The 27,826-nt window shown below is 54.0% G+C and overlaps 1 protein-coding gene across 1 annotated transcript; it reads right to left on the bottom strand.

Moving 5' to 3' along the window:
* Positions 1-2,686: 2,686 nt before the first annotated feature.
* Positions 2,687-27,546, bottom strand: LOC125443695 (cadherin-1-like). The gene is made up of 15 exons (XM_048515973.1): positions 27,415-27,546; positions 26,448-26,562; positions 11,489-11,697; positions 11,214-11,357; positions 10,616-10,771; positions 9,960-10,104; positions 9,332-9,507; positions 7,668-7,796; positions 7,327-7,512; positions 6,948-7,192; positions 6,018-6,160; positions 5,547-5,762; positions 4,327-4,554; positions 3,408-3,538; positions 2,687-2,785 (listed from the first exon to the last, which is right to left on the bottom strand). The coding sequence occupies exons 1-15, from the start codon at positions 27,466-27,468 to the stop codon at positions 2,729-2,731; spliced, it is 2,334 nt and encodes a 777-aa protein (XP_048371930.1). The 5' UTR covers positions 27,469-27,546; the 3' UTR covers positions 2,687-2,728.
* Between the last annotated feature and the right edge of the window lie 280 nt (positions 27,547-27,826).

Below are 27,826 nucleotides of genomic sequence, written 5' to 3'. Positions count from 1 at the left end.
AGGACAGTGAAACACTCCGATCAAAAACCAGCAAGGCCGCTTATTTTTGTAAGAAAGGAAGTCCATCATATGAACAGCAATCATAAAAACATTCAGTATTTAACAATAGTCAGAAGGAAATCATTGGCACTGTAACTAGAAGAGGCACATGTAACCAGATTACTTGTTAGAAAACACATCACAAGCAAAATGGCACCTTATTCAATTGCACTGTAGATGTTGCTCATTCAAGCCTTTGCACCCAAGTGAATCTGGAACCCCCTACGGCCCAGAGCGTCCTCCCCAGTGAAGGCTTGATTGGCAGGGCTTCCCCGGGTATTTCTTGCCAGCTACCTCCTCAAAAGGATTACAGTAGCCACAGCTGTATTTCCTATTATGTACATTCTCCCCGCCCAATTCTACGTCAAGAAACTGATTTCTGCAATATACACATTGAGGCATATTATACAAATAAGTCTGTGCAAAGACCGTTGTGCTTCTATTGGCCAGGGGAAAGAGCTGTGCAGAATGACAGAATCTCAACCCTAAGAGGGCAGCAGGCATGGCTCATCTTTGGAACTAAAAAGGTTTGTATTTTGAAAATGAAAGCTGGTCCTCAGGGTGACAGCTAAATTCTGCACCACAGCCGATAGCTGTGCCGGGTTGCTGGATGCACGAGGGACCAACCCTCATCTTGGGATGCTGCTTTGGGCCATAGTGCTGAAGTAGACTGGTATGAGGCAGCACCCAGAGAGTTGACCACAATGCCACACTGGCAAAATGTGACCATCGCCAGCTTTTTGGTTTGTGCATCGGAGAACAGCTTCCCCCCACTGCTGGGACTGTTTGACCGCAGCCCCTCCCCTGACTGGTTACTGATGCCTGATAATCATTAGGTACTTGTTTTTGCAAGTTTCCAGGCTGCCTTTTTAGAGGCGCTGTGGAGGTAGTGGGATGAAAACAGGTAAGTGGAGGATAGAGCGGGATCCCAGATCGAAGGACAGAGCTGACGGAAGGGCCCTGGAGGCTGGCACGGTGCAGCCACGGGATTCTGCAGGGCAGCAGCAAGTGTGCCGCCATGTCCTGACCAGCCAGCCGAAGGGGACCAAGACAACCGATGGCCTTAACATGAGTGCTCCCAGATGTCTAAGAATTCTTTTTCTTTGGCAAAGAACGATGGATTCAGACAACTCGTTAACGGCATTCCAGGCTAATAATTTCATCTCAAGGGAACTTCTTTCCCACTGACAGAGTCAACACTTAACAGAATGAAAGAGACTGTCTGGCAATGAGAAAATACAAATTGGACATTTCAAAAGACTATCATGACAAAATGTCAAAAACTACCGTTGTCTGAATCCACCACAAGAAGGACCAGCGTGGCAAGGGAGACAAATTTGGCAATTTACAGAATGAACAGACATTTGATGATCAATCAGCTGTTGAGCAATGGAGGATGGTCTGGGTCTCTGTCCACAAATCTGGCCTCTTTTTCCTCTCTCCCCAACACCGGCACACTGAGGTCCGCCTCAGCCAATTCTGGCCCGGCCTAGTCCTCCTCTTCGCCCCCTCCATACATGTCCGCTAGCTTTCGGAAGCGGCCGCCCCAGTCATTCAGATAGTCGTAGTCTTGGTCCTGGTCTCCGGTGGAGGAGTTGATGGAGCTGAGGGAGGCGGCCTCGGAGCCGCTACCCTCATAGTCAAACACCAGCAGAGAGTCGTAAGGGGGTGCCGTGGGGTCTGTGTCTGCCGCCTTCAGGTTCTGTGGAATGGAGAAGAAACACTGACTCAGTTTATACTACATGGGAGCAAACTGGTGAAGACCAGAGTGACCTCTCTTGCTCTGGAAAGGAGAATTCAAGGCAGAAATTACTGCGATTATGTTTCTGATCCAGACTCTGCTCCAGCCCAACAGTGGGCTGTCTGAAGAAGGCTGAAGTGGCCGTCCTAGGGCCGCTCTGGGGTAACTTTAACTTGGGCGTTTCCAGACTCTTCTCCCCTCTTACCATCCCTTCCCTGCCAACGGCTTGGGGCACCCCTGTTGGGGCACCCCTACAGACACTCCGATTGATTCCCTCTGGGACCCCACACACACAGACTGAAAGCAGCAGTGGCGTAGGAGGTTAAGAGCTCGTGTATCTAATCTGGAGGAACCAGGTTTGATTCCCTGCTCTGCTGCCTGAGCTGTGGAAGCTTATCTGGGGAATTCAGATTAGCCTGTGCACTCCCACACATGCCAGCTGGGTGACCTTGGGCTAGTCACAGCTTCTCGGAGCTCTCTCAGCCCCACCCATCTCACAGGGTGTTTGTTGTGAGGGGGGAAGGGCAAGGAGATTGTAAGCCCCTTTGAGTCTCCTGCAGGAGAGAAAGGGGGGATATAAATCCAAACTCTTCTTCTTCTTCTTATGAAAGCAAGTCACAAGGCCCAACTCCACTGGCCCCAGTAAAACCAGGGCCTCAGGAAAGCTGCTCCTGACAGATAGGAATGCTGGTAAATAAACCACCAGCTCCTCAGGAAAAGAAGATGGCCCACCGTCCAGCTGGAAGTTCCACTGGCTGTAAACAGGCCTCCAGAAGCCGTGAGAAAAGTCATCCCTGCCATGAGCTGGTGGACTCTGGGCTGTCTGTGCCACTCACCTCATCAATGAAGTTGCCTATTTCATCAGGATTGGCAGGCAGCGCTGGTGGTAGTGATTTTCTGCTTGGAGGCTGGCATAGTCGGCTTCTTGGACATCATTCTGAGGTGACCTCAGGAATGCGAAACATCCAAGCCTTCGCACCGGTGCAGCTGGCTCATGTCATAGTCCTGTGGAGAGTCAAGGCGGGGTTAGGGCAGGAGAAGGCGGATTCCCTGAAGCTTAGTTTGCATGCACTGAGATTTAGAGAGCAGAGAGCCCACGGGGGGGGGGGCAGGACCGGGGGGGGGGGGCGTTGAGAGAGGCTGGTAGGAAACCCCGTCCAGGGAAGAACCAGCATCCATGCAGGGGCAATGGCTTGGGAGCCCACGGCTTAGCTGCGGTTTGAAAACAGTGGCTTTTCACCTCTGGTCGTACCGACTAGATCCGTGGTGGTGAACCTTTGGCACTCCAGATGTTATGGACTACAATTCCCATCAGCCCCTGCCAGCATGGCCGATTGGCAGGGGCTGATGGGAATTGTAGTCCATAACATCTGGAGTGCCAAAGGTTCGCCACCACGGGACTAGATACTGACTTCCTGGGCCTGAGTGTGCTGGAGAGCCAGCATAACAAGGAGGCAGAATGGCCCGGCCTGAGGGAGGACAGCGCACCTCCCACGTCCGGGTGAGCCTGGAGGCAGGTTGAGGCCCAGCCCTGGCAAAAAAGAGGTCCGGCCCTGCGTGGGCCAAGGGAGCCAGCGGCTTCAGGGAAGAAGGGGACGGCAGCCCCGTCAAGGAGCGCCAGGCCCACCTGATCCTCTTCTCCGCCGCCCTCTTCATCGTAGTAATAGACGTTGTCTCGAGTGTCGTCCTCTGGGGGGAGCAGTGGCTCCTTCACCACCCTCCTCTTCCTCACGAAGAGCAGCAGCAACAGAAGCAGGACTGGGGACCCAAAAAGATGTGCGTCAAGGGGAGTGGGCGCGAGCGACAGCAGCGTCCGCTGGGTGTCAGCGGAGACCTAAAGATCGGCTGATCTCGAGGGCGTGAAGCCCACCTTTCTCCCTAGTGGGGGCACTCAAGGCAGTACAGAAACCCCCCACAGCAGGTCGCAGGCAGAACGTGCAGGTAAAAGGGAGTGAGCCACAGCTATCCCTCGGGGGCTGGGGCTGGCCCCCGGCTGTACAGGATCAGGGTCTTCCTCACAATGCAGGAACAGCCACAGAAAAACCTCAAGCCAAAAAGCACTGGCTGTGCTCGCAGGCCTCGGGGGGGGGGGGGGGGGGGGGCACCAGAAATCTTTGGGCTGGTGGCTGGCACTGCCACTTGGCTGAGGTGGACTCATTGGATCATCGTGCTACACAAAGGTTTATTCCCGTGGTGGCGAACCTTTGGCACTCCAGATGTTATGGATTACAATTCCCATCAGCCCCAATTGGCCATGCTGGCTGGGGCTGATGGGAATTGTAGCCCGTAACATCTGGAGTGCCAAAGGTTCGCCACCACTGGTGTGCTCCATAACTAAAGCACATATAGCCTGACCCAAGTCAGGTGGACTGAGCTCAGAGGGGTCAGCACCCTCCCCCTCCATCTTCCCCTGTGGCCGGCGAGTGGAAACTCCTCTGAGAATCCCAGTTTCAAGAGCAGGACTCAAGTCTCTAGCCCTCAAGGAGAGCCTGGCACAGGCCCACAGACAGAGACCCGGCTGCAGAGGGGCCTGATCAGCTACTCACTCAGCAAGGCCAGGATCCCGCCAAGGATTCCCAGGATGGCTGGGACGTCCATGGTGCCTGCGACGAAGCCCCTCTTCTCACAGTTCTTGGGCACCCCTTCGCAATTGCACACTTGCGCTTTGACCATCGTGATCTGCTGCATCCCCTGGCCGTCGTTCAGCTCCAGAGCAATGCTGTATTCTCCGGGCTCCAGCTCCTTGGTCAGCCTCAGGGTCAGGCTGTCGCTCCCTAGAGGGGAAATGGGGGGAGAAACCATCAGGCTGAAAGTCTGGACTCACGCAGCACCTGGCGAGATGGGGGGTGGGGGACGGGGGACGGGCAGGGAAATCCCTGGATTGCCTCTTCCTCCAAAAAGGGCCCACGTTAACTCTTCTGAAACAACCGATGCGAGATTTTATACCCAGATGCATTTTGCCATCATGATAAACAAGTTTTCAGGGAAAAGGAGGACGACATTTAAGATGGTTTCAGAAGGTAGCTGTGCTGACTTGCAGCAGAAGACCTAACTTCAAGCCCAGGTGTATAAGCTTCCGAGAGGCAAAGTGCCCTTCGTTAGATGCAAATTGAAGAGTGTTTTTCTAATCTAATCTAACAGCCTCATGGGGCCGAGTGGTAAACTGCAGGAATGCCGTCAAAGCTCTGCTCATGACCTGAGTTTGATCCCGATGGAAGTCAGTTTCGGGTGACCTGCTCAGTCTTCCATCCTTCCGTTGGCAGAATTAGTACCCAGCTTGCTGGGGGGTAAAGTGTAAAAACTGGGGAAGGTGGTGGCAAACCACTCTGTAAGTATCGTCTGCCTGGTAAATAATGCGATGTTACCCCAGGGGTCAGCAATGACTGAACGCTTGCCCCAGGGACTACCTTTACCTTCCACCCATCTATTATCATTGTTCTTGTTTAGTAAATGTATAGACCGCTCTCCCTATCGAAATGGGCTCAGAGCAGCGAGCATCAGTCACTTCCGCTCTCAGCCAAAGCAGGCCTGGTCTGTCTCGCAGGCCCTGCAAAACAGAGACAGGTCCTAGAGGCTGTGTGTGTTCCAAGGCAGTGCAAAGAGATGCCCCCCTTGGAAATCAGATTCTAGGTCCGTCATCTGCACTGCCGTGGGCAAGAGGCAAGGTGGAGAGGAACAGGCAAACATCCCGTCTGTCTGTCTGCAGGACAGGAGAACTCATTTTCCCTGCTGCCCCCAAGGATAACGGAGGCACACATCCACTTACCCTGATCCACTTGGACGGACCAGTTGGCCTTTGCACCTAACTTCAGGTCTGCCGAGAAGGTGTGCGGAGGAAGATCCTTGTCCACAATCTTCAGCTGTTGGGGCACTGGATTTCGGTTGCAGATTTCAAAGTTCCGTGGATCTGGCTCCGGTGCATTGTCATTCACATCAAAGAGGTACAAGAGCAGAGTTCCCGTGCCCGTGGCCGATGGCTCCCCTGAACAGGAAGGAGAACACAGTTCAGCAAACAAGCATGTTTCCCCCACAACACAGGCTTCCCCTCCCCAATAAAATCTGCTGGAGGGGCTCTGTTTTATCAATGCACTGTGGGTAACACCCAATAATTTGCTCCACCACCAAGACCCTGCGTGGTTTGGAGCCCAGCTCACTCCTTTGCTCCAGTAGCCAGCCGAGCACCCGCAGCGTCGGCCTGGTGTGGAGTCCCATTGCCAAGTGGACACGGCCTATTTACCATCATCAGTTGCGTAGATGAGGGCCTCGTACGTGTTGTTCTTCACATGCGGTGACTCCCTGTCTAGAGGGGCTATAGTCCGTATGACGCCATTTTCAGGGTTAATATTCAGCCATCTGGCCACATCTTTCCCAATGGAATATCTGGAAGAGAAACGTGAACCGTCGTTTTCCCTGACAAACTAGCATGAGCATCGAGCCCTTGACATTCTCTGCCAATTAGGCCCCAACACTTGGCTTCCCGTGGTCCATGCGGTGGTGCGAGACGGGCGACTGCATCACTCCTTGCGGGGCGTGGCCTCGGCACCAGTTGGCTGATGCACCAAAGGGAAGAGGGGAAGAGACGGCCACTTCGGTTGGGTAGGAGGCCCTGCCACTGCACTGCCTCCGCCACAAACAAAAACAAACCTTTTCCTCCTCCGAGCAGTGCCAGCCGGCAAGACACTGGGGGCAGGGCCAAGGCGGGGGGGCACTCCTTCCCTGGCCTTACCCTGGCCTCCAGTGTGTTGCCAGACAGCACCGTTGAAAGGAGGAAAAGGTTTGTTGGGGGGTATTTTTTGACAGGGAGGTGGTGTGGTGGGGGGGAGAGTTTGGTGGGGTGATGGGGGAGCTCAGCCGGGGGCTGGTGGGGGAGGAGGGGGTGCGAGCCGCACAGTCCACGTGTATGTACTCCGCCACCTCTGAGGCGCTAATGATGAGGTTCTGAGGGCCAGTGCTCTGCAGCAGCATTTTGGACCCACAGCGAACGGCCTTGTCTGTATGATGACGTCCCTGAAGTCCCCACTGCCTCCCCCCCCCCCCCGGTGCCACTTCCTGGCCTACTTTGAATGTGCCGGAGGAAGGGGGCGGGCCCTGTCTTCGCTGCCTCCCCCCAGCGGCCCTAACTGCTCCGCCTGGATCCAGACCATTTTCTCCACGCTCTGCTCTGTACCTGATGGCCTGCCTCATGGCCACATCTGGGTCCCGAGCAGTGTAGGTGGTCAGCACTTGGTCCACGGCGAAGTCTTCCGAGTGCTTCACCAGCTTTTCAGGCGGCACGAAGACGGGGGCCTCGTTGACGTCGGCCACATTGACGGTCACGAGGGCTGTGGACGTTGGCACCTGCACCGAGAACCCGGCGACGTTCCTGACAGAGACCCTGAGGACAAACTGCTTCTTTTGCTCGTAGTCCAGACCCTGGAAAGGATGCGAGACGGGGGCGGCCCCGTTAGGAGGCGGCAGCAACAAGCAGGCAAGTGCCCGCGAGCAGGCCCAGCGGCTGAGGACACCAGACACCGGCACGCCCCCTGGGAGGGGGGGCTCTGGCTCACCTTCGCTGTTTTCAGGAGGCCATCGTTGGTTTGAGGATCAGTAGTGATAATGAAGTCCGCTCCCTCGTTCCCCGATTCAATGCTGTAGCTGGCTTTCCATGCATCCGTGCCTTGCTCATCAGCGTCTCTGACCTTCAGGTTGGCAACCAGAAACCCCGCCTCATTCTCTGGCACGGTTCTCTCATACTGAAATACAGAAAAGAAGTGTTAAATGGGCTGGATGACCCATGATGGTCTCTCCCTCGTCGCAGCCCCCCCCAACAGCTGGAGTCACTAACAGGTGAAAAGGTAAAAAGTGTAGGGACCTGGCAACATTCCCTGCAAAGGAGGAGGCACATTACCGTGGATGGGTCAAAAATTGGTGGGTTATCGTTGTTGTCAGTGACCGTGATCATGGCTGTCCCTGAAGTGGTTAAGCCTTGTCCCTGCATGTCCGTAGCTTGGAGAATCAGCGTGTATTTGGGGAATTCCTACAGCAAAGAACACAGATAGAATTGCTTGGGTTTATGGCCTCAAGGGGAAAAAAACACACACACCTGTCTTGGTTAAACATGGCAGCCTTTCCGGAGGCAAAGAGTCCAGAATTTTAAATATTCAGACAACCACCACAACAAACAACACACATCCAAATGAAGGAACAGAAGACTGTGCTATGACCTTCTCTGCAGTAGTTCCCCAACAAATTACGGATGAGCAGGGGAGGAAAATATGGAACGTGGACCATGAGAGGATTAGGTCATACGGATGCTCCAAAAAAACCCAATACTCGAAATTTCACTGCTTCATCCTGTGGATCCCACTGGGAACAGGAGATGCCGGAAGCTGCCATTTTTACTCGACCAGACATTCAGTCCATCTGGGTCTGCATTGTTTGCTCAGCGCAGCAGCGGCTCTCCAAGGTCTCGGGCAGAGTGGGGACTTTCACATCACCAGCTGCCGGGTCCTTGCGGTGGGAGATGCCGGGGAATGAACCAAGCACCTTCCGCGTGCCCCGGAGCAGCTCTGCCCTGAGACATGGCCCCTCCCCTCAGACATAACTGTTATTATTTTTTCAATTTTTATTATGCATTATATAAGAATGAACTTAAAGACCTAAAGCAGACCTAATTATTGATGCAGAAGTGAAAAAGGCAAACTCTATGCTGGGGATAATAGGAAAAGAATTGATAATAAAACTGCAAGGATTGTCATGCCCTTATATAAAGCCGTGGTGCGACCAAACTTGGAGTACTGTGTTCAGTTCTGGTCGCCGCATCTCAAAAAGGATATTGAGGAGATAGAAAAAGTGCAGAGAAGGGCAACGAGGATGATTGAGGGACTGGAGCACCTTCCCTATGAGGAGAGGCTGCAGCGTTTGGGACTCTTTAGTTTGGAGAGGAGGCGGCTGAGGGGGGATATGATTGAAGTTATAAAATTATGCATGGGGTAGAAAATGTTGACAGAGAGAATTTTTTCTCTCTTTTTCACAATACTAGAACCAGGGGGCATACATTGAAAATGCTGGGGGGAAGAATGAGGACTAAGAAAAGGAAACACTTCTTCACACAACGTGTGATTGGTGTTTGGAATATGCTGCCACAGGAGGTGGTGATGGCCACTAACCTGGATAGCTTTAAAAGGGGCTTGGACAGATTTATGAAGTCGATTTATGGCTACCAGTCTTGATCCTCCTTGATCTGAGGTTGCAAATGCCTTAGCAGACCAGGTGCTCGGGAGCAGCAGCCGCAGAAGGCCATTGCTTTCACATCCTGCCTGTGAGCTCCCAAAGGCACCTGGTGGGCCACTGCGAGTAGCAGAGAGCTGGACTAGATGGACTCTGGTCTGATCCAGCTGGCTTGTTCTTATGTTCTTAAGTCTTAGCACAGCCCATCATGACCCCTTCTCCTCCAATAATGTTCCTGCTGTGAACTTTCCCCCTCCAGTGTCTCTCTGCCTCACTGGAAAAACACACACACACACACACACGCGCACGCACGCACGCACACACAGGTACCCAGACAGTCACCTCTCTGTCCAGCCCTGCTACGACCACGCTGATCATGCCTGTCTCGTTGTTGATGGCAAACATCTCTGGGTGGGGCTCTGGAGGCTCTTGCCTGACAATGGAATAGGAGACAACCCCGTTGTAGGAATCCACAGCGTCATCTTTATCAGTGGCCGAGACCTGCATCACGGTGGTCCCTGGGTACATAAAAGCCAACGGGTCAAAGGTCAGTTCCAAAAGCAGCAGCAGCAGAGAAAACGTAACTTCAATAAGTAGATCACCTCTGCAGAGGTACAGAAGTGAGTCCACCTGAGACAGAGCCCCTTCCATCCTTGAGTGAATGAAAGCCCAGGGCATCTGGGCACAGTTGGCACAGTGTCCTTGCCAGGCAGCGTAGGGACCCAGCTTCAGATCCACACACCTGGGTAACTCTGTGGCTCGTGTCCAGTGGAACACTGGCCACCCGGCTGGGAAGCTTCTGCTGGTACCCAATGAATTTGCTGCCAGGGCCCCCTTTCCCCAGCCTTGCCCCTCTTACACCGGCTCCCAGGCCCCCTCCTGAAGAACGACTCCAGAAGGCTCTGTGGTGGCCTGTCTGCCTTTGCCCCCCCCCCAGCACAGCCAGCGCCCCCCCTCCAGCGCTGCTTACCTGGCTTGGCTCCTTCTGGCACTGCTCCGTTGAAGACGGGCTGCGTGAACTGGGGCCGGTTGTCATTCTGATCGGTCACCTTGATGATCACCTCCATGGGGTCCTCCACCGGCTCCCCGTTCGCAGACACTGCGTGGGAGAAGAGCTGAAGGGGGCAGGGGATGGGTTGCCGTGAGTCACCAGGAAATCGCCACGGGCCAGTTGGGACCCGAGAAACACATTAAAAGAGCCAGGGGTGGGCAGCCCGCGAGGCGCAGGGGTGGTTTACACGTGGATGTGGGCCCAAATCCCCACCTGCCCATGTTGCTCACTGGGTGACCTCGTACGTGCTCTCAGCCTAACCAACTTAGCAGGGTTGTTGTGAGGATAAAAGGGAGGGAGGGAGGGACAACTCCTGCACCAGGAGCAATAGCTGACGATGCAAGATGATTCCAGCCTGCTCCACTGGCAGCCAGAGAGGCTCAGGGGAGGCCTCCCAGTTCCAGTCCACATGAGGGGCAGGGAGAAGCGGAGCTTGCTCCAGGGGCTCTGGGGGGCAGCCAAAGACCCCCACCTGGAGTCCTGACAAGGGACTCTGTTCCCCTCCAAACGGGCGCTGCTCAAAAGCCAAGTGTCAGGAAGGGCCAGACAGTTGCCCCTGGGCCAAGGAGACTCACAGTGTAACTGCTGATGGACTCTCTGTCCAGTGGGCAGGTCACCTCCAGCCAGCCAGACTCTCTGTCCACGATAAAGGTGCCTCTAGGGGGGGCGTCCGCTCCTTGTCCCGTGATGCTGTAGAAAACTTTGGTCTCCTTGTCCCTGTTGGATTTGATCTGGTGGAAAATGGTAAGTCAGTCAAGGCAGGCAAAGGAGAGCTTCAGAGGAATGGAGGGGGCCCAACCTCCCCACGGTGCGAGGGGAGCCCCGGAGCTTTCTGCCCTACTGAACGCCCAAGGAAGCTGCTGGAAAGGGCACCCACAGAGGAGCTGGCAGGTGCTGCGTGCGGGCCTGAAGGAAGCTCCGTGCCAAGTCACTGAATCCCAGAGGGCCTTTCCCAGGCTGGCACGCAGGTGACGCTTGACGCCCCGTTGTCTGCGACGGCCTCAGGGATTTGGAGAGAGGCCCCCAAAGCCCGTGTGGTGCCGTGATTAGAGTGTGGGACCAGGAGCCAGGAAACGCAGGGCAGAATACCCACAGTGCCCTGGAGGCTTCGGTGGGTGGAGTGGTGGGGGAAATCCTTCGCTTCGTGGAAAATACACCCAGAAGGGAGCTTACCTGCACCAGCTTCTTGGGGAAGGGACCCTTCTCGTTCTCAGGACAATTAATAGGGGGGATGACCCAGTCCCTCTTCTGCCGCTTCAGGCCTGGGTGGGGTTCTGGGAACGTCAGCACCTGTCCTGGTCCCAGCTTGTAGGGCTCCTAGAGAAACAGAGATATGCCAGGGGCTGGCTCAGCAAGCTGGAAGAGGCCCCGCACGGCCTAGGCTCGGGGTGAGTGGGGGGCTCTGCAGCTCCCTGCCCAACCAGCACGGGAGGAGCCGGCACACGTACCGCAGGGTGCTGGTGATGGAGCCTTCTCACAACCACTCTGGCAGAGTGCCGCTTGCCGGCAGAGTCTGTGGCGAAGATGCGGAAGGTCCTTTCACGGTCGTGGAGGTTCAGAGACCGCTTGACTGTGACCACGCCGTCACGTGTTTCAAAATGCCTGTCCGCCACCTCGTAGGATGTGTCAGTCCTTCCGGTGCAGCTCTCAAAGTTCACTGCAGAAGGGGGGGAGGGAAAGCGGGGAGAGCAAAGGTCAGGAGACAGGAGCCCAGGAAAGACGCGACAGCAGAGAGGTCAAGGTGGGAACGGGCCACTGCAGCTGCCCCCAGGGGGCGCCAGCACTCCGCCTAAAGCGCCCTTTGAGCGCAAACAGGCAGGCTTCTGTCCAAGGCTTTCACGGCCGGACTCAACTGGTTGTGGTGGGCTTTCCGGGCTGTGAGGCCGTGGCCTGGTGGATCTTGTTCCTCACGTTTCACCTGCATCTGTGGCCAGCATCTTCAGAGGTGTATCACAGAGATATAGCACATTTCTCTCTCTGATACACCTCTGAAGATGTATAGCACACTTGTAGTGTATAGCACACTTCTCTCTCTGAGACACCTCTGAAGATGCCAGCCACAGATGCAGGCAAAACATTAGGAACAAGATCTACCAGGCCACGGCCACACAGCCCGGAAAACCCACCACAACCAAGCAGGCTTCTGCCCAGACTCACCAGCCACAGGTTCCCCACCTCTTTGCTTTGCAGAAGGCACAGATAGTGAGCTTCAGGGGCAGGGGTCCACCAATTGCCTCTTAGAACTCCATGTCCCCCACAGCAAATGCCCAGCTGGGCCACCCCCCACCCCCCCGCATCCCCTTTGCAGATAAGTGGTGGCTGACCTTAGATTTGTCAGCTCCAGGCTGGGAAATTCCTGGAGATTTGGGGGTGGAGCCTGGGGGGGGCTAAGTGGGGCAGAATGCCACAGAGCCCCCCTCCAAAGCCGCCATTTTCTGCAGGGGAAGGGATTCCCACAGTCTGGAGAGTAGTTGCAATTCTGGGAGATCTCCAGCCACTCCCTGGAGGCTGGCAACCTTAGGCCCTGCAAGCGGCAAGCGTTTCTGCCCCAGCCCTGACCTCTTGCCTGCCATGGCCTTTCGCCTCCGCTGGCTGCTGCCCTTTTGCCTGCAGAGCGGGTCAGTATCAGCGATCTCCTTTTGGAGCCCTTAAAACACCACCCTGACCTTTAGTAAATCGCCCTCTGCCCTCGACTGTTATCTCTTTCGTCCCCCTTCAGAGTGGCAGTCGCCCCCCCCTCCTCAACACCCTTTCCAGCTGCAGGACAGTCAGAAGAGAACCTTTTTTTGGCCCTCACTTCAGCTCTCTGAGTCAGGCTGAATAACACTTGCTTTCAAGAGCTGCTCGCTTTCAAGAGCTCCTCGTCTGCCCTGCGCCAACCACCGCTGCGGCCTCCGGCACTATGTGGTCACTGAGAGTCTCTGTTGCAATTAACTTTGTGAGCGCAGCAAGCTGCCCAAATGAGGGAAGGTCCTTTGAGCAGCACAGCACGCTTCAGGAGGGAAGGCAAAGGGGTAGAAGGCGGCATCACACTCTCTTGAAAGGCGAGCACATCCAGCCAGGCAGCAAATGAAATCCCAAACACTCAATTATCCAACAGCAGCCCAAGAACCAGGGTCAGCGATGAATTCAAAGGCAGTCAATCTATTTATGGGGGGGGGGGGGGCTTGAGAGACATTTGAGCCCTGCCTGGGGGAACCTCTGGCTTTTCTGTAAGCAGAGCGGGCAGGGGCGCTTTGGGGGCATCGCCAGCTCTTGCGTGGGTGGATGCTGGCACAAGCACCCCAGAGGACCTGCACTTCTCTCCTCATTGAGCAGAACAGAAACAAACACTCCAGAATTGCCTTGCAGGAGCAGCAGTGGTGTACGAGGTGAAGAGCTCGTGTATCTAATCTGGAGGAACCGGGTTTGATTCCCAGCTCTGCTGCCTGAGCTGTGGAGGCTTATCTGGGGAATTCAGATTAGCCTGTACACTCCCACGCACGCCAGCTGGGTGACCTTGGGCTAGTCACAGTTCTTTGGAACTCTCTCAGCCCCACCCACCTCACAGGGTGTTTGTTGTGAGGGGGGAAGGGCAAGGAGGTTGTCAGCCCCTTTGGGTCTCCTACAGGAGAGAAAGGAGGGATATAAATCCAAACTCCTCCTCCTCCCAAACTCCAGATCAGACTGTCCGCTTCTCTAGCATTCCTACTTCTGACATCAGCCAAGGCCAATTTTGCTGCCTCTGAACATGGAGGCTCAACTATCAGCTGCCATGGCAGGAGGGTCTCTCCATTGCAGAGAGTGCTTAGTGTCCCTCCCCGCAGCTGCAGCCGCCTGCATCAAAACACAGATTTCAGAGCAGCAGGCAGGTATGCGCTCGCCCGACTCCTGGCAAGTAGACCTATCAGGAGCCCATGAGGAGGAGACAGGGAAGGTGGAAATCCAGTCAGTGGGAACATCAGCTGGTTGTGAGAGCCATCAGAGCAGTGGGGCTGCCCCACAAGGTGGTCTAGAGGGCACCCTGTCGACCCACACAATACTGGAGAAGGACTCAGATCTCCTAGCTGCCCAAGCAGCCAAGGTCTGACTCCAAAGGAACCCAGGACTCATTCCTGAATTATGAGACTCAAAAGACTCCAGACTCCTGCATCTCATAGGAGGAGCAGTTCCGCCCCAGCACGCACACGCGCACACACGCACGCACGGCGGCTGGAGACAGAAGAGACATTGGGGTGGCGGTTGAGCAAGAGGCACACGCAGCCACTCGGCTGTTCTGATTGAGGCGTTTCCACAAGCAGCAGCAGCAGCAACATCTGTTGGAGATGGCAAAACATTGGGAGGGGGCACAGAGGAAGAGAAAGCTCTTGGGCAACCAAACCACCAGAGCCCACACCTTGCCTGGCGAGAACTGCCTGGGCCACAACAGAGATGTGCCCAGAGCATCAGTGTCTTTGCAAGGAAATGAGGCAGAGGGTGGGTGAGCAACCACAGCCAGCCAGCTTAAATTGTGCAATCAGAAGCCACTGGGCTTTCAATTCCTCTGGAGGAAGTTCTTCCCATCCTCTATGGACTATTAAACACACAGCACAGTGACCCTCAAAAGCAGCCACGGCCCTCTGGTATGAAACCAGGTGAGGCCCCAGAAGGAGCTCGGAAGGGCTGTCAAATCACAGCTGACGTGGTGGCTGCCCTGGAGGGCTCTCAAGGCAAGAGATGTTCAGAGGCAAGGGCGCCTCTGCAGAGCAACCCAGGACTTCCTTGGTGGTCTCCCATCCAGGACCAACCAGGGCCAGTTCTGCTGAGCTACTGAGACCGGCCGGGGCCCTCCAGGTCTGAGGGTGCCCGTTACACCCATTCAGTTTTGGCTGCTGTCTCCCAAAGAAGCCGGGTTCCATCATGGCATCTCCAGATCCAAAAGCACGCAGGGCTTGCCTGCACGACGTACTGGGAGCCTATCAACAAAGATCCCAGTGTTATTTTGAGCTCCCTTTATGGGCACTTGAGACCTGGCTTGGACTGGGGCCACGGGACCAAGGGAAGGAGCTTCCAAGCCTTCTCAACCCCCACCACTTCCATGATCCAAAGGGGAGTCTGCACCAGTTGACCATCGCATCCTTGTGGAGAGTGTGAGAGGTCGGAATTTGGCCAGCAAGTCACCATGTGGGCAAGCAGGAAGGAGAAAGCTGGCCAGGTGTTGGGAGTATGGGCAGTTGCGGAAGGCTCCGGAGAAGCAGGTGTGGGGATCCGCAGGCGGGGACTCCGGCCCTTCTACTTGTGAGCTGCAGCCGCAAAGTCTGTAGCCAGGGTGTGGCCAGTGCACTCTTGCTCCATTCTGCTGACACGGCAGGCGCTTTACGTGATCTATGACTGAGAGGTTGACCGTCACCGGGGGTTGCCCCATAAGTGTCACAACAGTTCGGCAATGCGGCCTGGTCCAGGGAAAGCTCTCTGCAGTTCCAGCATTGCCCAAACTGCCCTGGGGTGGGCAGTGAAGAGGGCTTAACCCGTGTCAATGTGTAGAACTAGCATCTCTATTGCATTCTGGGGCTGCCCTTCCTCCTTGGAGCTCAACAAAGGGACTGAGGGGGGGAGGCTTCCCTCTTCTATCTGCCCTCACCGTAGCCCCGGGGTCAGAGCCCGGGGTACCAAAGGCAAACCGGAGTCTCCTCCTGGCACTGGGAATTCCAAACCTTTTCATGATAGCAGATCGCCTTCTCCGGCTCAGGCCCATCTTTTAAAGGGCCACAAAAGATGTATTTATTTGGGAGGGGGTGACAGTCACTGGCCCAAAATCACCCAGTGAATTTCATGGCTGAACAGAGATTTGAACCCAGACCCTGCCTGCCTGCCTGGTCCTAGCCTGACAATTTTGCCGCCACACCACACGGGCCCTTTCTGCACAACACAAATGAAATGTCTCAAGGCTGGAATATGAAACATTTTGTGCAGGAATTCTGCAAAGCTTTTTGTTCAGAATAAGAACATAAGAACAAGCCAGCTGGATCAGACCAGAGTCCATCTAGTCCAGCACTCTGCTACTCGCAGTGGCCCACCAGGTGCCTTTGGGAGCTCACATGCAGGAGGTGAGAGCAATGGCCTTCTGCTGCTGCTGCTCCTGAGCACCTGGACTGTTAAGGCCTTTGCAATCTCAGATCAAGGAGGATCAAGATTGGTAGCCATAGATCGACTTCTCCATAAATCTGTCCAAGCCCTTTTAAAAGCTAAATGTTCTGAAACCCCTTTTTCCAGCTTCAAAACGTTTATTTGGAAACTTAACAATCTCTTTTCCTGAAATGTTTTCAAGCTGAACTAACAATCTCTTTTCCTGAAATGTTTTCAAAGTGTTTCCTGCTTGCCGCGCAGAGAGCAGGAAACATTTTATTTCTCCTGCCTGGTTTCGAAGCTCTCACTTTCATTTCTCCCTTGCAAGCCATTTTCTGCCTATGGGATTTCCTCATCTAGCATTGTGGCTGCCCACCATTTCTGGTCGTTGCTGTGCCCTAATAAAGTCAGTATTGCCTGCTTATTATGGGAACGTGCTGTTTTTCCTTTAAAAAGTTTTTTCAATTAGGTATCTTTGAAGTTATGTAGACATGATATGAAAATTGGCAAGGCTTTGGAGATTGAACGTCCATGGCTTTGAAGATACAATGGTGTGGGGTTTTTTTTTAAATGAAAGAACCATTTTAGCTGGAAATGCTTTATTTTTCCTGTGTTATTGGGACAAAAAATGGTTCTTTTTAAAATGTTTGCACAAAGTTTTAAATGTTCTGTGCAGAAAAAGCCACTGTTTTTGTGAAGCCTTCATTGAAGGCATTTGATGCTGTCTCCTAAGAAAACGCAGTCAAGAACATGCCTTCAAGTTAGTGGAGCCAACTTCAGAAAGACTCCATGAGATTTTGCCTCCACATATTCCTGCATGTGCCCCCCCCCCCCCCCCCCCCCCCACACACACACACATCCCGGTCCTTGCTGGTCTGCCTGAGCAGGCTGTCAGCCCAGATCCTCGCATGGCAGCCAGCAATGTTCTGGGAAAATGCAAGAAAACAAAGCATGGCATAAGTTCTGCTTTTGCAAACGGCTGGTGAGGTGCCCCATGGAAATGGGGAGGGCTGGCGGGCCACTGTTCACAGCTGCGGCTCCAGAGAAACGAGGGCCAGAAACAGCCTGCAGTGGCAGATTTCTGGAGCTGTTAAGAGCATCTGATCTATGGAAGTCCTCCTACTGAAGCCCCACTGAAATGAGTGACCTCTCCCCACCCCGGAAATGCTCGGTGGTGTGCCACGGCAGGGGGCAGTGGGGAGGTCCTGCCTTGGACCAAGCTGGGGTGGAAAATATCCTAGAAGAGCACACAGCTCCTCTTCTGGGCTTCCTTCTCCCCCAGAGATTTTCTGACACTTCCCTTTCGTTGCGAGGAGGCTTTGGGCATGATCCTGCAGGAAGTGTTCCTGTACCTGTGAAAGGCCAGGCAGACGCTTGACTGCGCTTCTTTTACTTCCAAGACGTTGGGTTTTTCAAAAGGCCATGTGACTTGCCTGGGCGTGTGCGCATGTCTGCATTCCCCAGCCTCCCTAACTTCTTGGTGCTACCACAATGCACTGCCATTTCTAAGGTGCGTCCCTGGAGCCGCCACACACAACATGCCCAATCCTGCCCCGGCACCCCAGCTAAGCTCTGGCTATGCCAGGGGGAGAGGCGGCAGTCTGGAGGAGACGACGTTGCCCTGGGAGGCACCCTGAATCGTGAGCTCTCCTTTGGGCTAGCCACCGAGTGAGGCAGCCCTGGCACTGGAACACAGCCGTGGAGCACTGGGCTCTGCCCGGGCTCCACCTGCCGGAGGGGAGGCAGCTCGCCTGCACCGAGCCTGTTCCTCCTGCTGGCCCACTTCGGAGGGCGTGTGCATTCCGACTTGGCCAGGCCTAGGCAGGAGCCAGCAAACCCACAGCGTTCACCTGTCCCTCTCCCCACCTAGTGCCTCCAAGGAGATTCTCTGCAAGCTGTGGTTGACACACACACACACACACACCCAGACACTCACACACACACCCAGGCACTAAACACCGCAAATAAGGCAAAACAAGCTTGAGCAGCAAAGCTCTCCCCATTTTCCTGACGCTCCAGTCAGGGAGGGGCGGCAGCTCAAAGGCAGAGGCCCAACGTCAGGTCCCAGGATCGACTCCCAGCAATACCCCCAGTGCAAAAAGGCCTGCATGGATGCAACTGGGAAAGGGCGTCTCTCTGCCTGAACCCCTGAAGAGCCACTGCCAGCCAGAACAGAACTCCGTGGGCTCAATGAATCAGCACCCCCAACTCAGGACAAGACCCGGCCTTCCCAACACAACCAGAGGGCTCTGCCTGCACTGCAAACACCAGTGGTCTTTGGCTGGCGCAGGAAGCAGCCCGAGCGGGTCTGGTGGGTTGGCCTCTGCCAAAACAAATGCAGATTCTGCCCCTGCTGACACCCCCTTTCCCTTCCCTGCCTCTTGCTTGCCGCTGCCCCCCCCCTCGTTGCCCCTCTGCTCTCACCCTGGAGGAAACACTGTCCTTGGGACAGGGGCTGTGTCCCGCACTCCTCCCTCCCCGAGAAGGGGCGTTATACATAATCCACCTTGGGCCAAAAACAAAGGAAGAGTACAAGTCTCTGAATGGATCCATTAAGGCAGAGTTTCCTTGGAGATGACACCACGCCCATCTATGCTTACCAAGAGGGAAATTGCTTCCAGTCAAAGGTGCATCAACTCTGGTGCATCAACAGAGTATTCTCAGGAGCGGGGAGAGTCTGGCAACCACGAAAGCTTCAAAACTGCACAATTCCCATAGGCTAGGAATTTTCTTGAGAACGAGAAATCTTTGCTGACACATCTGCCTTATAAAATGCTAGGTTTCAAAAGTTTTAAATGTGAAAAAGCAGAGTGTGTAATGAAGAAGGTATTTGGACATTTGACAACTGTGGAGATGTACTTTCCTCATTTTAAAAAAATGGAACGGTTCAGAGGGGATTATAGTGAGAGAAGGGAGTTGCATTTGGGGTTTAGGTTTTCCTGTGATGTCATACAATTCAGCAGCCCAGGAATCTCAAGTTCCCTGATTTCTTAAAGCAAAGTTTCTGGGCCTCATGGCTTCGAAAGAGGCGTCAAAGTTCGCCCTCCCCTGGACTAGCAGAAGTAGAATAATGCAAAGGAACCGAGTCATAGGAACCCATTCCATAGTGCTGAATTTTTAATGCTACATTTCCGCTCTCCAGATCCCAGGGCACGTGTAAGTGACTCCCTGTGTAGGCCCACTTAACACCCAAACTCCTTAGCTACTTCATCAAAGACACGCATGGCTATTTCTCCTCAAAATCTAAGGGTGCGCAACACCACAAAACACATCCAGGACTGATCAACTCTGCCTTTCTACCCCAGGCGACTGCATCGTGTGCCCCATGATCCTTTGCAGTAACACAGAGGCCCCTTCCGCACATGCAAAATAATGCGTTTTCAAACCACTTTCACAACTGTTTGCAAGTGGATTTTGCTATTCCACACAGCTTCAAAGAGCACTGAAAGCAGTTTGAAAGTGCATTATTCTGCATGTGCGGAATGAGCCAGAGATATTTGCTGGGCAGCACCTATTGCAGGTGAGTGGCCAAACAACTCCCGAGTGTGTTCACACAGGTGTGCCACCTTCTTTCTACTCCTTTTGGGGTGGGGAAAAGGGAGGGACTTCGCAAGATGCACTCTGAGACATTATCTTTGGACTCTGTGCCCACTCATGGCAGTAATAACTTATCTTGGTCATTGAGGACAGACATGACTCATCGTGCTCTGAATAACTGAGCAAAAGGGAAGGGAGAATGAAGCAACCGACATTAAGATTCATTTTTGTGGCATGGAAATCAGGGTTCTGGGGAAACACAGCTGATGATGATGCGCTGTTTGTTGTGATTTCAGCAGAAAAGTTCCCAGGACGCCTTTATCTCACCTTGAGATTGCAGAGAAGCTGGAGAAACCCAACAGCTTTTCCACACAATGCCAAATATGGGCAGAGCCGCCCTAAAGCCTCTCCCTTCCTGCTCTCCTGGGCCTTTCCCAGCGAGCCACCCGCCCACCTCTCCGTCTGGGAAGGGCACCAAAAAGCAGCACCAACCAGACTCAACTTCCGCATGCAGAGACCCAAACAGGCCTGGTGCGGATGGAGGGGGAGCCATCCTGCAAGGCGAACACACACCTCCTTTCTGGTTCTCGGAAACCCAAACTAAGTTCTTGCTAAACTGGCAAAAATGCTGGAGGACAGAAGCTGCCCTCTTCCTTTCTTCCACGCTTGTCAAAGCATGTTTGAGTACAAAGCATACAAGCACCGCACCAACAGAAGCGGAGCAAATGCGGCATCAGCTGGACTCTTTGAATACAGCCTCCAAGGGTCTGCCTCAGCAGCACGTGTTGCTTGGGTTGAAATGCCACGCTCGGCTGAGGTTCAAACACAGGGACCGTTGCCCAAAACACACAAAGGAGGTGGGGGGGGGGGCTGAGCCGGATGCGTCACCCGCCTTCCCCACGCGATCGCCACTCTTCCCTGACCTCTGTCATCTCACACAGGTTTTTTGTGTTTGAACAGTGACATCATCTGGGAGTTTCAACATGACTTAAGAGCTTGCGGAACAAGGTTTCACCTGAAAGCTGATTCAGATGGCAGTCACACAGTTGCACACAGCGAACAATTCCCTTCAGCCACTGGGGGCTGGAACCCAGGGCGCTCTGGATTAATGGACTGGGCCGGAAGCATTTCCCAAACATCGCTGGGTGTGTGCATAGATGGCACACATTCTAGAAGAGAGCCCAAGCCTTCGGGTGATAGCCCTCCTGGTCTTCATGGCACCATCTTTGATGAATCACTCCAGGAAAGTTGTGGACCGCGAGTGGTGCACTCCCAGCACTATTTTGGGTTCATAAGTCCAGTCCCTCCCTTCTCAAGCCTGTGAGAAAACACAGGGCAAGCCCCTAGCTGCGCCGGGGTCAAACAAAGACCTTTAAATCCAGGATCTGCAGAACAAGGTGGCATTCCAGCCCATGTTATTTTGCTGCCCTCCAAATTAGACCAATGCGGTTGGACCCTGGGCTAGCCCCATAGACACGTTACTGAATCCTGGGCCACAGGCCAAGAAAGCAGCACTATGCTGCTTGCTCTAAAAGAAGACAGCTGTGCCCCAAGGGCTCAAGTCAGCTGGTTCAGGGTGTGAGACCCCAGAATGTTTTGTCTCAACTGGACCCTCTCCAAACGGGTCTGGATGATGCAATCCCTGAAAACCCCCTAAAATATGACGGTTGCCACCTGCAGAGGGGATTTCCACACCACACAGAGCTGTCTTTGGAGACAGATGCGGCCCTGACTGGGTGACTGAAACAGGCGTTCCCAGTGGTGGGATCCAAACATTTTAGTAACAGGTTCCCATGGTGGTGGGATTCAAACAGTGGCGTAGCGCCAATGGGGCTGGGCGGGGCATGACGGGGGCGTGGCCAGGCATTCAGGGGGCGGGGCATCAATAATTTCTCTGTTACTGTAAAAAACTCTTACTGTAAAAAAAAAGTTCCTAATTTCCAGCTGGTATCTTTCTGTCCATAATTTAAACTCATCATAGCAAGTCCTATCGTCTGCTGCCAACCAAAACAACTACTTCTCTAATTGACTGCCTGTCAAATACTTAATACTTTCAAATACTTAATTTTGTTTCTAGAAATCAAAAGAAGGATACTTTCCTTCAACAAGGACCATATTTCTGAAACATGTTTTTAAAACAGCCCAACAGGGAGAATTATCCCGTTTTCTACCTTCGCTAACCAGCCACATAGGAAACAACAGGACTTTATGATTTTTGGACCTAATGGAATTTCTAACAGAAAAGCAGACCCAATTAGTAACCCCCTCTCGGCACACACAAATAATTAGTAACCCCCTCTCGGGAACTGGTGAGAACCTGCTGGATCCCACCTCTGGGCGTTTCCTTTATGTTAAGGGCTGCAGTCCCACCACTGCCTTAATTACAGGCCAGATTGCTGGGCTGGTGGATGCCCCCTCCCCCCTTCCAGCAGCAGAGTGCCTTTGAAGTGCATCTATTTTACAGATTAGCAGGACTCCACCCTTCCTTCTCTCCCTGCCTTGAGTGCCACACCTGAAGGGGCTCCCGGGGGCTTCATTGGGGGCCTTTAGCACTACCCCCTTCAGCCACTGCTCAGTTCAGTGGGGTCACAAACTCTGGCTTAAACTCTTGGAGCCTTTTGGGGAGGCTACGTGTGGCTCACAGCAGAGAGAAATGGCAGACGAAGCAGGTCCGTGCACCTCAGAGCTTGGCATCCACATAGCACTGGCTATTGTGCTGTCCGTAGCAGGAACTCACAACTACGTTGCTGCTATCTGTCCTTCAAGCCGGGGCCTGCTGCTGCGGGGGGAAAACAGCCGCTCTGACTCAGCCACAAGGGCTTGCAAAGGTGGTCCTGGGCGTGTCTGCAGGAGGCACAGGCGCACGGGACGCATACTTCAAGGCTTCCATCTGACTCAGCTTTCCTCTGCTTTTGCAACACAAGAATGACCAAGAAGCGTTGCATACGCAGAAGGATTGTGTCACTGCAGATAAGACCCCAGCTGGCCTCTTTGGGTGAAAAACATCAGAAAGGCCAGCCTGACACACACCAATCAGTTGCCATCAGCAGAGCCATGTCCTTGGTGGACCTGATGAAGGGTTCTGTGTCATTCAAAAGGTTGCACAACCGTCCACCTCCTGCAGCCAGCCAGTAAGCCAACACCCTACAAATAAGCAGCCCTCATAAGCCTCTGGCTGGTGGTGGTTTTCCAAGGCTTTGCTACCAATGGGCATGCCCAAAGCACCTGGCTCTGTTGGACCCTGGGACAAAACAGGGGAACAACTTAACTGTTTCCCAAGCCACACTGAAAAACTGCAGCTCTTCTCAGAGACATAAAGCAACGCTAAACGCTCGGCATTCTCTGTTAGGTTCACCAGCTTTTCTTCCTCAAGGGCTCTTGGTTGGAGGAAATTCAGGAGATGAATATAATATTTTCCTTTTACTTCCTCTCCCTGCAGCAAAGTCTTCAACTGCTGGATTGCTGTTTGCAATCTGGCAACAACCAACAAGTGTTTTCCGTGGAGAAGGGAAACAGAAACCACTCCAGTACAATGCTGGCAGCCTGACTCTGGGTCCAAATTAACAAAATATACTGTGGTGATTTCCGACCTGCTAAGTATGATAGAGACACTAGCTTAAGAAGTCCACACCGGCCACTTGTCTGAAGATGACGGCCTCTTTGCTGGTTGAATCGCTGTGTATCCAGAGCAGCAGAAGCCACCCCTCTAGCTGAGCCCGTCACACGCTGTTTCATTCCCTCTGTGGCTTTGTAGCAACAACTGGCCACCATTTTGAACACTCCACAAATGTATAAGCATTGGCTATTCCTCTGCCACTCCCAGCCTGGCACTGGATTCTGTTGGCATGTCGCCTCACACCACAGATCATTCCTGACAAGTATCAGCATGGCACTGGTGGGGAGATCCCTTTTTATCTTCCTGACAGCCCTCAAAGGATGTGGGGGCTTGGGGCTGCCCACCCGAACCAGCTCAAGAGGCCAGCGCAAGACTGAAGGCAAGTGTGCTTCTGTTTAGCACTGAGCATGAGGAGAAGCCAATGTTTCCGCCCCAGCGGGTCTGCATTGGGAACGGGCAGGCATGCCTTGTAGCCCCGAGTGGGAACCTTCAAGGTGATCAGCAAGCGTCACTTAGTGAGTTAAAGTAGCCCTACTGGCTGCATGCAAAGTTCTTGCCCAATGGCTGAGTCAACTTTACCCATGGGAGTAAATGCATCTCTTTCCTCTGCTTTCATAACCTCTGAAGATTTCTCCAACTCTCTTTGCAAGACAAGAGGTGTAAAGTCACCTGCGGTTTCAACACAGGCTGCTCCTGTGCAGGTCGCCAACACCCGCCTGAACGAGTGTTGAGAACTGAGGTTGCTGTCTTGACAACCTTTTGATCCCAAGGTACACAGACATGCATGTGAAAGGTAATTTCTGGGGGTTTTACTGGGTAAATGCTAAATATTTTAGTGGTTATACTTTCTTTTTTGATAACTCTTACAGCATGCTCACCTAACTCCAAAACAGTTTCACCTAACACATAGTAATCAAAATAAAACATTCATATCAGCATGGGCAATCTGTAGAAGGCAGCTTCGCACATTTCTAGAATTCCTCGTTTCGTTAACTATTAATTTTTTGCCTGCCAGCCCCACAGTCTGCACACAACCCCTGGAGTCTCCCTCCAGACCTGCAATTCTGTTCTCTTTGCAAATAACAAAATCAGACAGTGAAAGTCCTCACACAGTGAAAGGTCAGCCCTTCAGCCAACACCTGGGGCCCTGCTCTGAGGCAGGGCAAGATGGAATGTGCCCCAGTGCCTCGCTGGGGGTGGTGCCATGTTTGTGAAAGGCCCTCCCTGGTGAAATTGGCTTGTCACCACCTCTGAGCAGCAAAGACCTGGCTGTTTAGGAAGGGGACCTTTTTGGACAAGTTGTGTGAGTTTGCTGGTTTCGGTTTTTATTTTCCTCCACCATTTTAAAAATCTATGGCAACTCAAATTAACGTGACTGCTGTGCTTTTAACTTATTAACAGTGTTTTATGTAGACTTCTGTGTTCTAATAAGATGTAGTTAGCTATTTTGGCAATTGTGAAAAAAACTGAAAAACAGGATAAAGATGTTTATATTGGAGGGAAAGGGGCCTCTCCTAAAACTAATTCCTTTGTGATCTACCAAAAAAAAATCAAGTACAATCTGGGACCCAGTTCCAAAACCAGTCTACAATCCAGCCTTGCCACAAACCCCTGAACTCATGAAGCCCCCTTACCCCAAATCAGACCACCCAACCCCACATTCCTACGAGGTCAGCACTGGCTATTCCATGGGTCTGCAACCTGCGGCTCTCCAGATGTTCAGGAACTACAATTCCCATCAGCCCCTGCCAGCATGGCCACAGCCAACTCCACAGCCAACTCCTGCTGCCCAGTCATTTTAATAAGAGATAGGGGGAACTCCGCCTCCTGAACCACAGCCCCTCCCCCACAATGTCTGCCCCCCCACTGCCTTTCCTGAAGAGCGCCCTCTGCTCAGACCAGGGGACAGGATGACCACTCAGGGGCAAGGAGGCTGTTGTATGACCCGTCCCTCTCATTCATGACTTTGGAATAAAGTGTTGCTCTTTGCATTTTTATTCTGCACAAGAGTCACGGCAACCCCAGCATCAGCACAAAGAGAGTGCAACGACGCTTGTGTCTCCGCCAGCCTTCCCCGGCAGTCAGGGCTCCAAGGCGAACTTTCCTCCAGGACGACGACATCTCGACAAGGGAGCAACGGTCAACATCCCGCTCGACTCCAGCAGAATGGCAAACAAGCCCGGGTAAAACCGAGTCAATGATTCACAACGCCCACGAAACTGCGATAAGCTGGCAGAACGGAAGCCAGCCCTTGGGAAGTAGGCACAGGTAGGCAGGTAGGCAGGCAGGAGGCTTCTCCAAGGTCACCAACACGCCCAGTGCAAACAACACGCCCGCCCGCCCAGCAGCTGCGAGTCAGAGCAGGTCCGCTTCACCGTCCCTGCCGCCAGGCCCCACCTCGCACAGCTGTGTGTGGGGGGAGGGCAGCTTTGGCAAGATCTGAACTTCTTCCGGCTCCCAGAATCTGCCAGGAGAGGCCGAGGATCCGTGCCTGCAAGAACTAGGAGCTGCCAGCCTTGCCTTCCAGGGAGTCGGAGAATGTATTTGTGTCCCCTGCCCAAACCCTTTAAGCTTCAGGAGATCCACTTGTCTCCCCATTTCTCCCAAGCAGGACAGGGGTTGATTTGGCTGACCAGGTTGTGGCAGGACACCCAAACATGTTCTTCGACTCAGAGAGCCCACCTGAAGCTGTCCCTGATCCGCGTAGCTAAAGCGCATCCGTTTCTACAATCAAACAGCAAACAGCCATGGCGGGCTCCCAACCACCGCCTGAGGAGCCCGGGGAAAACGGCTAATCAGGAATCTCCACTATCTGGGATCTGCTGAAGAATAATTTGCATGCCTGTGTATGCTCTCCTGTCACCCTGGCAGGCAGTTTGTTGCTGCACCCATTTTACAGAAGAGGGAGCCAATCCCCTAGAAGGGTGCGACTTTCCCTCTCCTGGAAGGAGGAAGTGGGTGCCCTGGAGAACCTAGTTTCAGGCCATGCTCTCTTCTCAGGCTAGACTAGGAAGATCAGGAGCAAGCAGAACAGAGCACGTTTTGCGGTCCCAGGCAGGGCTCGGCTCTCTTATCTGTTGAGTGGGATCCAGCCCCAGGCAGGAGGCCGGGCAAACCCACAAGCAGCCTGGTCACACACAAGAGGAAGATGGAAAGTGAACACCTCTTACCTCGACCCAGCCTTCGCCCCCTTCTCAGGTGCTGTGACAACACACTGAACACGTACTTCTCCCGTTTGAAACCCGGCCGGCATGGTGCCGTCTCCTCACATAGCCACCTTCCAGCCTGGCATGCCAAAAAGGAAGAGATGCAAGAACTGTAAGAGCTGCTCTCCAGACTAATGCAGCTTATCCTGTTTCATGCAGTGACCAGCTGGTGGTTGGGTATACTGCCTCTGAACATGGCAGTTCTATTGTAGCCCAGCAGGCATTCAAGACTCTCTTCTCCTTCTTGAGTCTTAATGTTTGAAAGAAAGTCTTTCTGGGCCTGGCCTGTCCCATCCCACCCCCCCAAAAGGATCCATCCCCCCACCCACAAGATAAGCCAGGTATTCCACCAAAGGTGTCCTGGCATGGGCTAGTCGTTCCATTCTGTGCATGCCACTCAGGGGAGGGCCTCTGGGGCAGCAGGGGCCAAGACCAGCACCCCCCTTCCCCCGCAGCACCTCAGCAGGTTTGGGCTGCTTCTGGCTCCAGCCCCCCTCCCTCAATTGGGCGACTTGTGAACACGGAAACTGGCCCCACTTCAAGCAGGGTGAGCCCCCGCCCACCCCCTCCAAGACCCATTTCCAGCCTGAGCCTCCCACGAGAACAGGCTCCATTCCCCTGACAGACAGTGTCTGTAAGTGTGTGGGTGTGTGTGGGGGATTCGGGGGCGACTACTTAGATGGGAGGGAGACCACCGCCCAGGAATTCCAGGGTCGCAACACAGAGGCAGGTGAGAAAGTCCCCCGGAGGAGAAAACGGGAAAGGGGAGATTCCGCCCACGCCCCGCAGAGGAGAAAGCGACCAGGAGGATGCGGGAGGGGGGGGGGTTAGCCCAGCTTACCCCCTGGCAAAGAAGAGTGCCTCTGAGCGTGTACCAAAAGTCCCTCCCAGACCACTCCGGAGCCCTGCCCGGGGTCGCCGTCTCTCTTACCTGTAGCAGGACCAGCAGGCAGAGCCACGCCAGGCACCCTCGCGGCGTCCCCATCACAGCCAGGCCCGGCAACGGAGTTCGGACGAGACGAGGCGAGAGCAGCCGCCGCCCGGGACTTTCTGCCAGGCCAGGTGGCGGTCGGGCTAGGCAGGTGAGAGGCCCCGCCCACCACACAGGCCCCGCCCACAGGTGAGGAAGGCGGGGCGGCCCCACCTCCTCCTGCGGGATCCGAAGCGGAGGCGAGAGGGAGGGGCGGAGTGCAGCTCTCGCGAGCAACTTTTTGAAATCCCCCCCGCCCGCCCCCCCCCCCCCGGGGAAAAACTCCCTGCAAGTAGGAAGCAGCGGAGTCGAGAGAGGGCTGAGCGGGGCGCTCGCTCCCCTTCCTCTCGGAGGTGACTTTTGGGGGTCGGGG

Source organism: Sphaerodactylus townsendi, linkage group LG14 (assembly GCF_021028975.2).
Source record: "Sphaerodactylus townsendi isolate TG3544 linkage group LG14, MPM_Stown_v2.3, whole genome shotgun sequence".
Lineage (NCBI taxonomy): Eukaryota > Metazoa > Chordata > Lepidosauria > Squamata > Sphaerodactylidae > Sphaerodactylus > Sphaerodactylus townsendi.
This window is presented reverse-complemented; position numbering and strand designations above follow the sequence as displayed.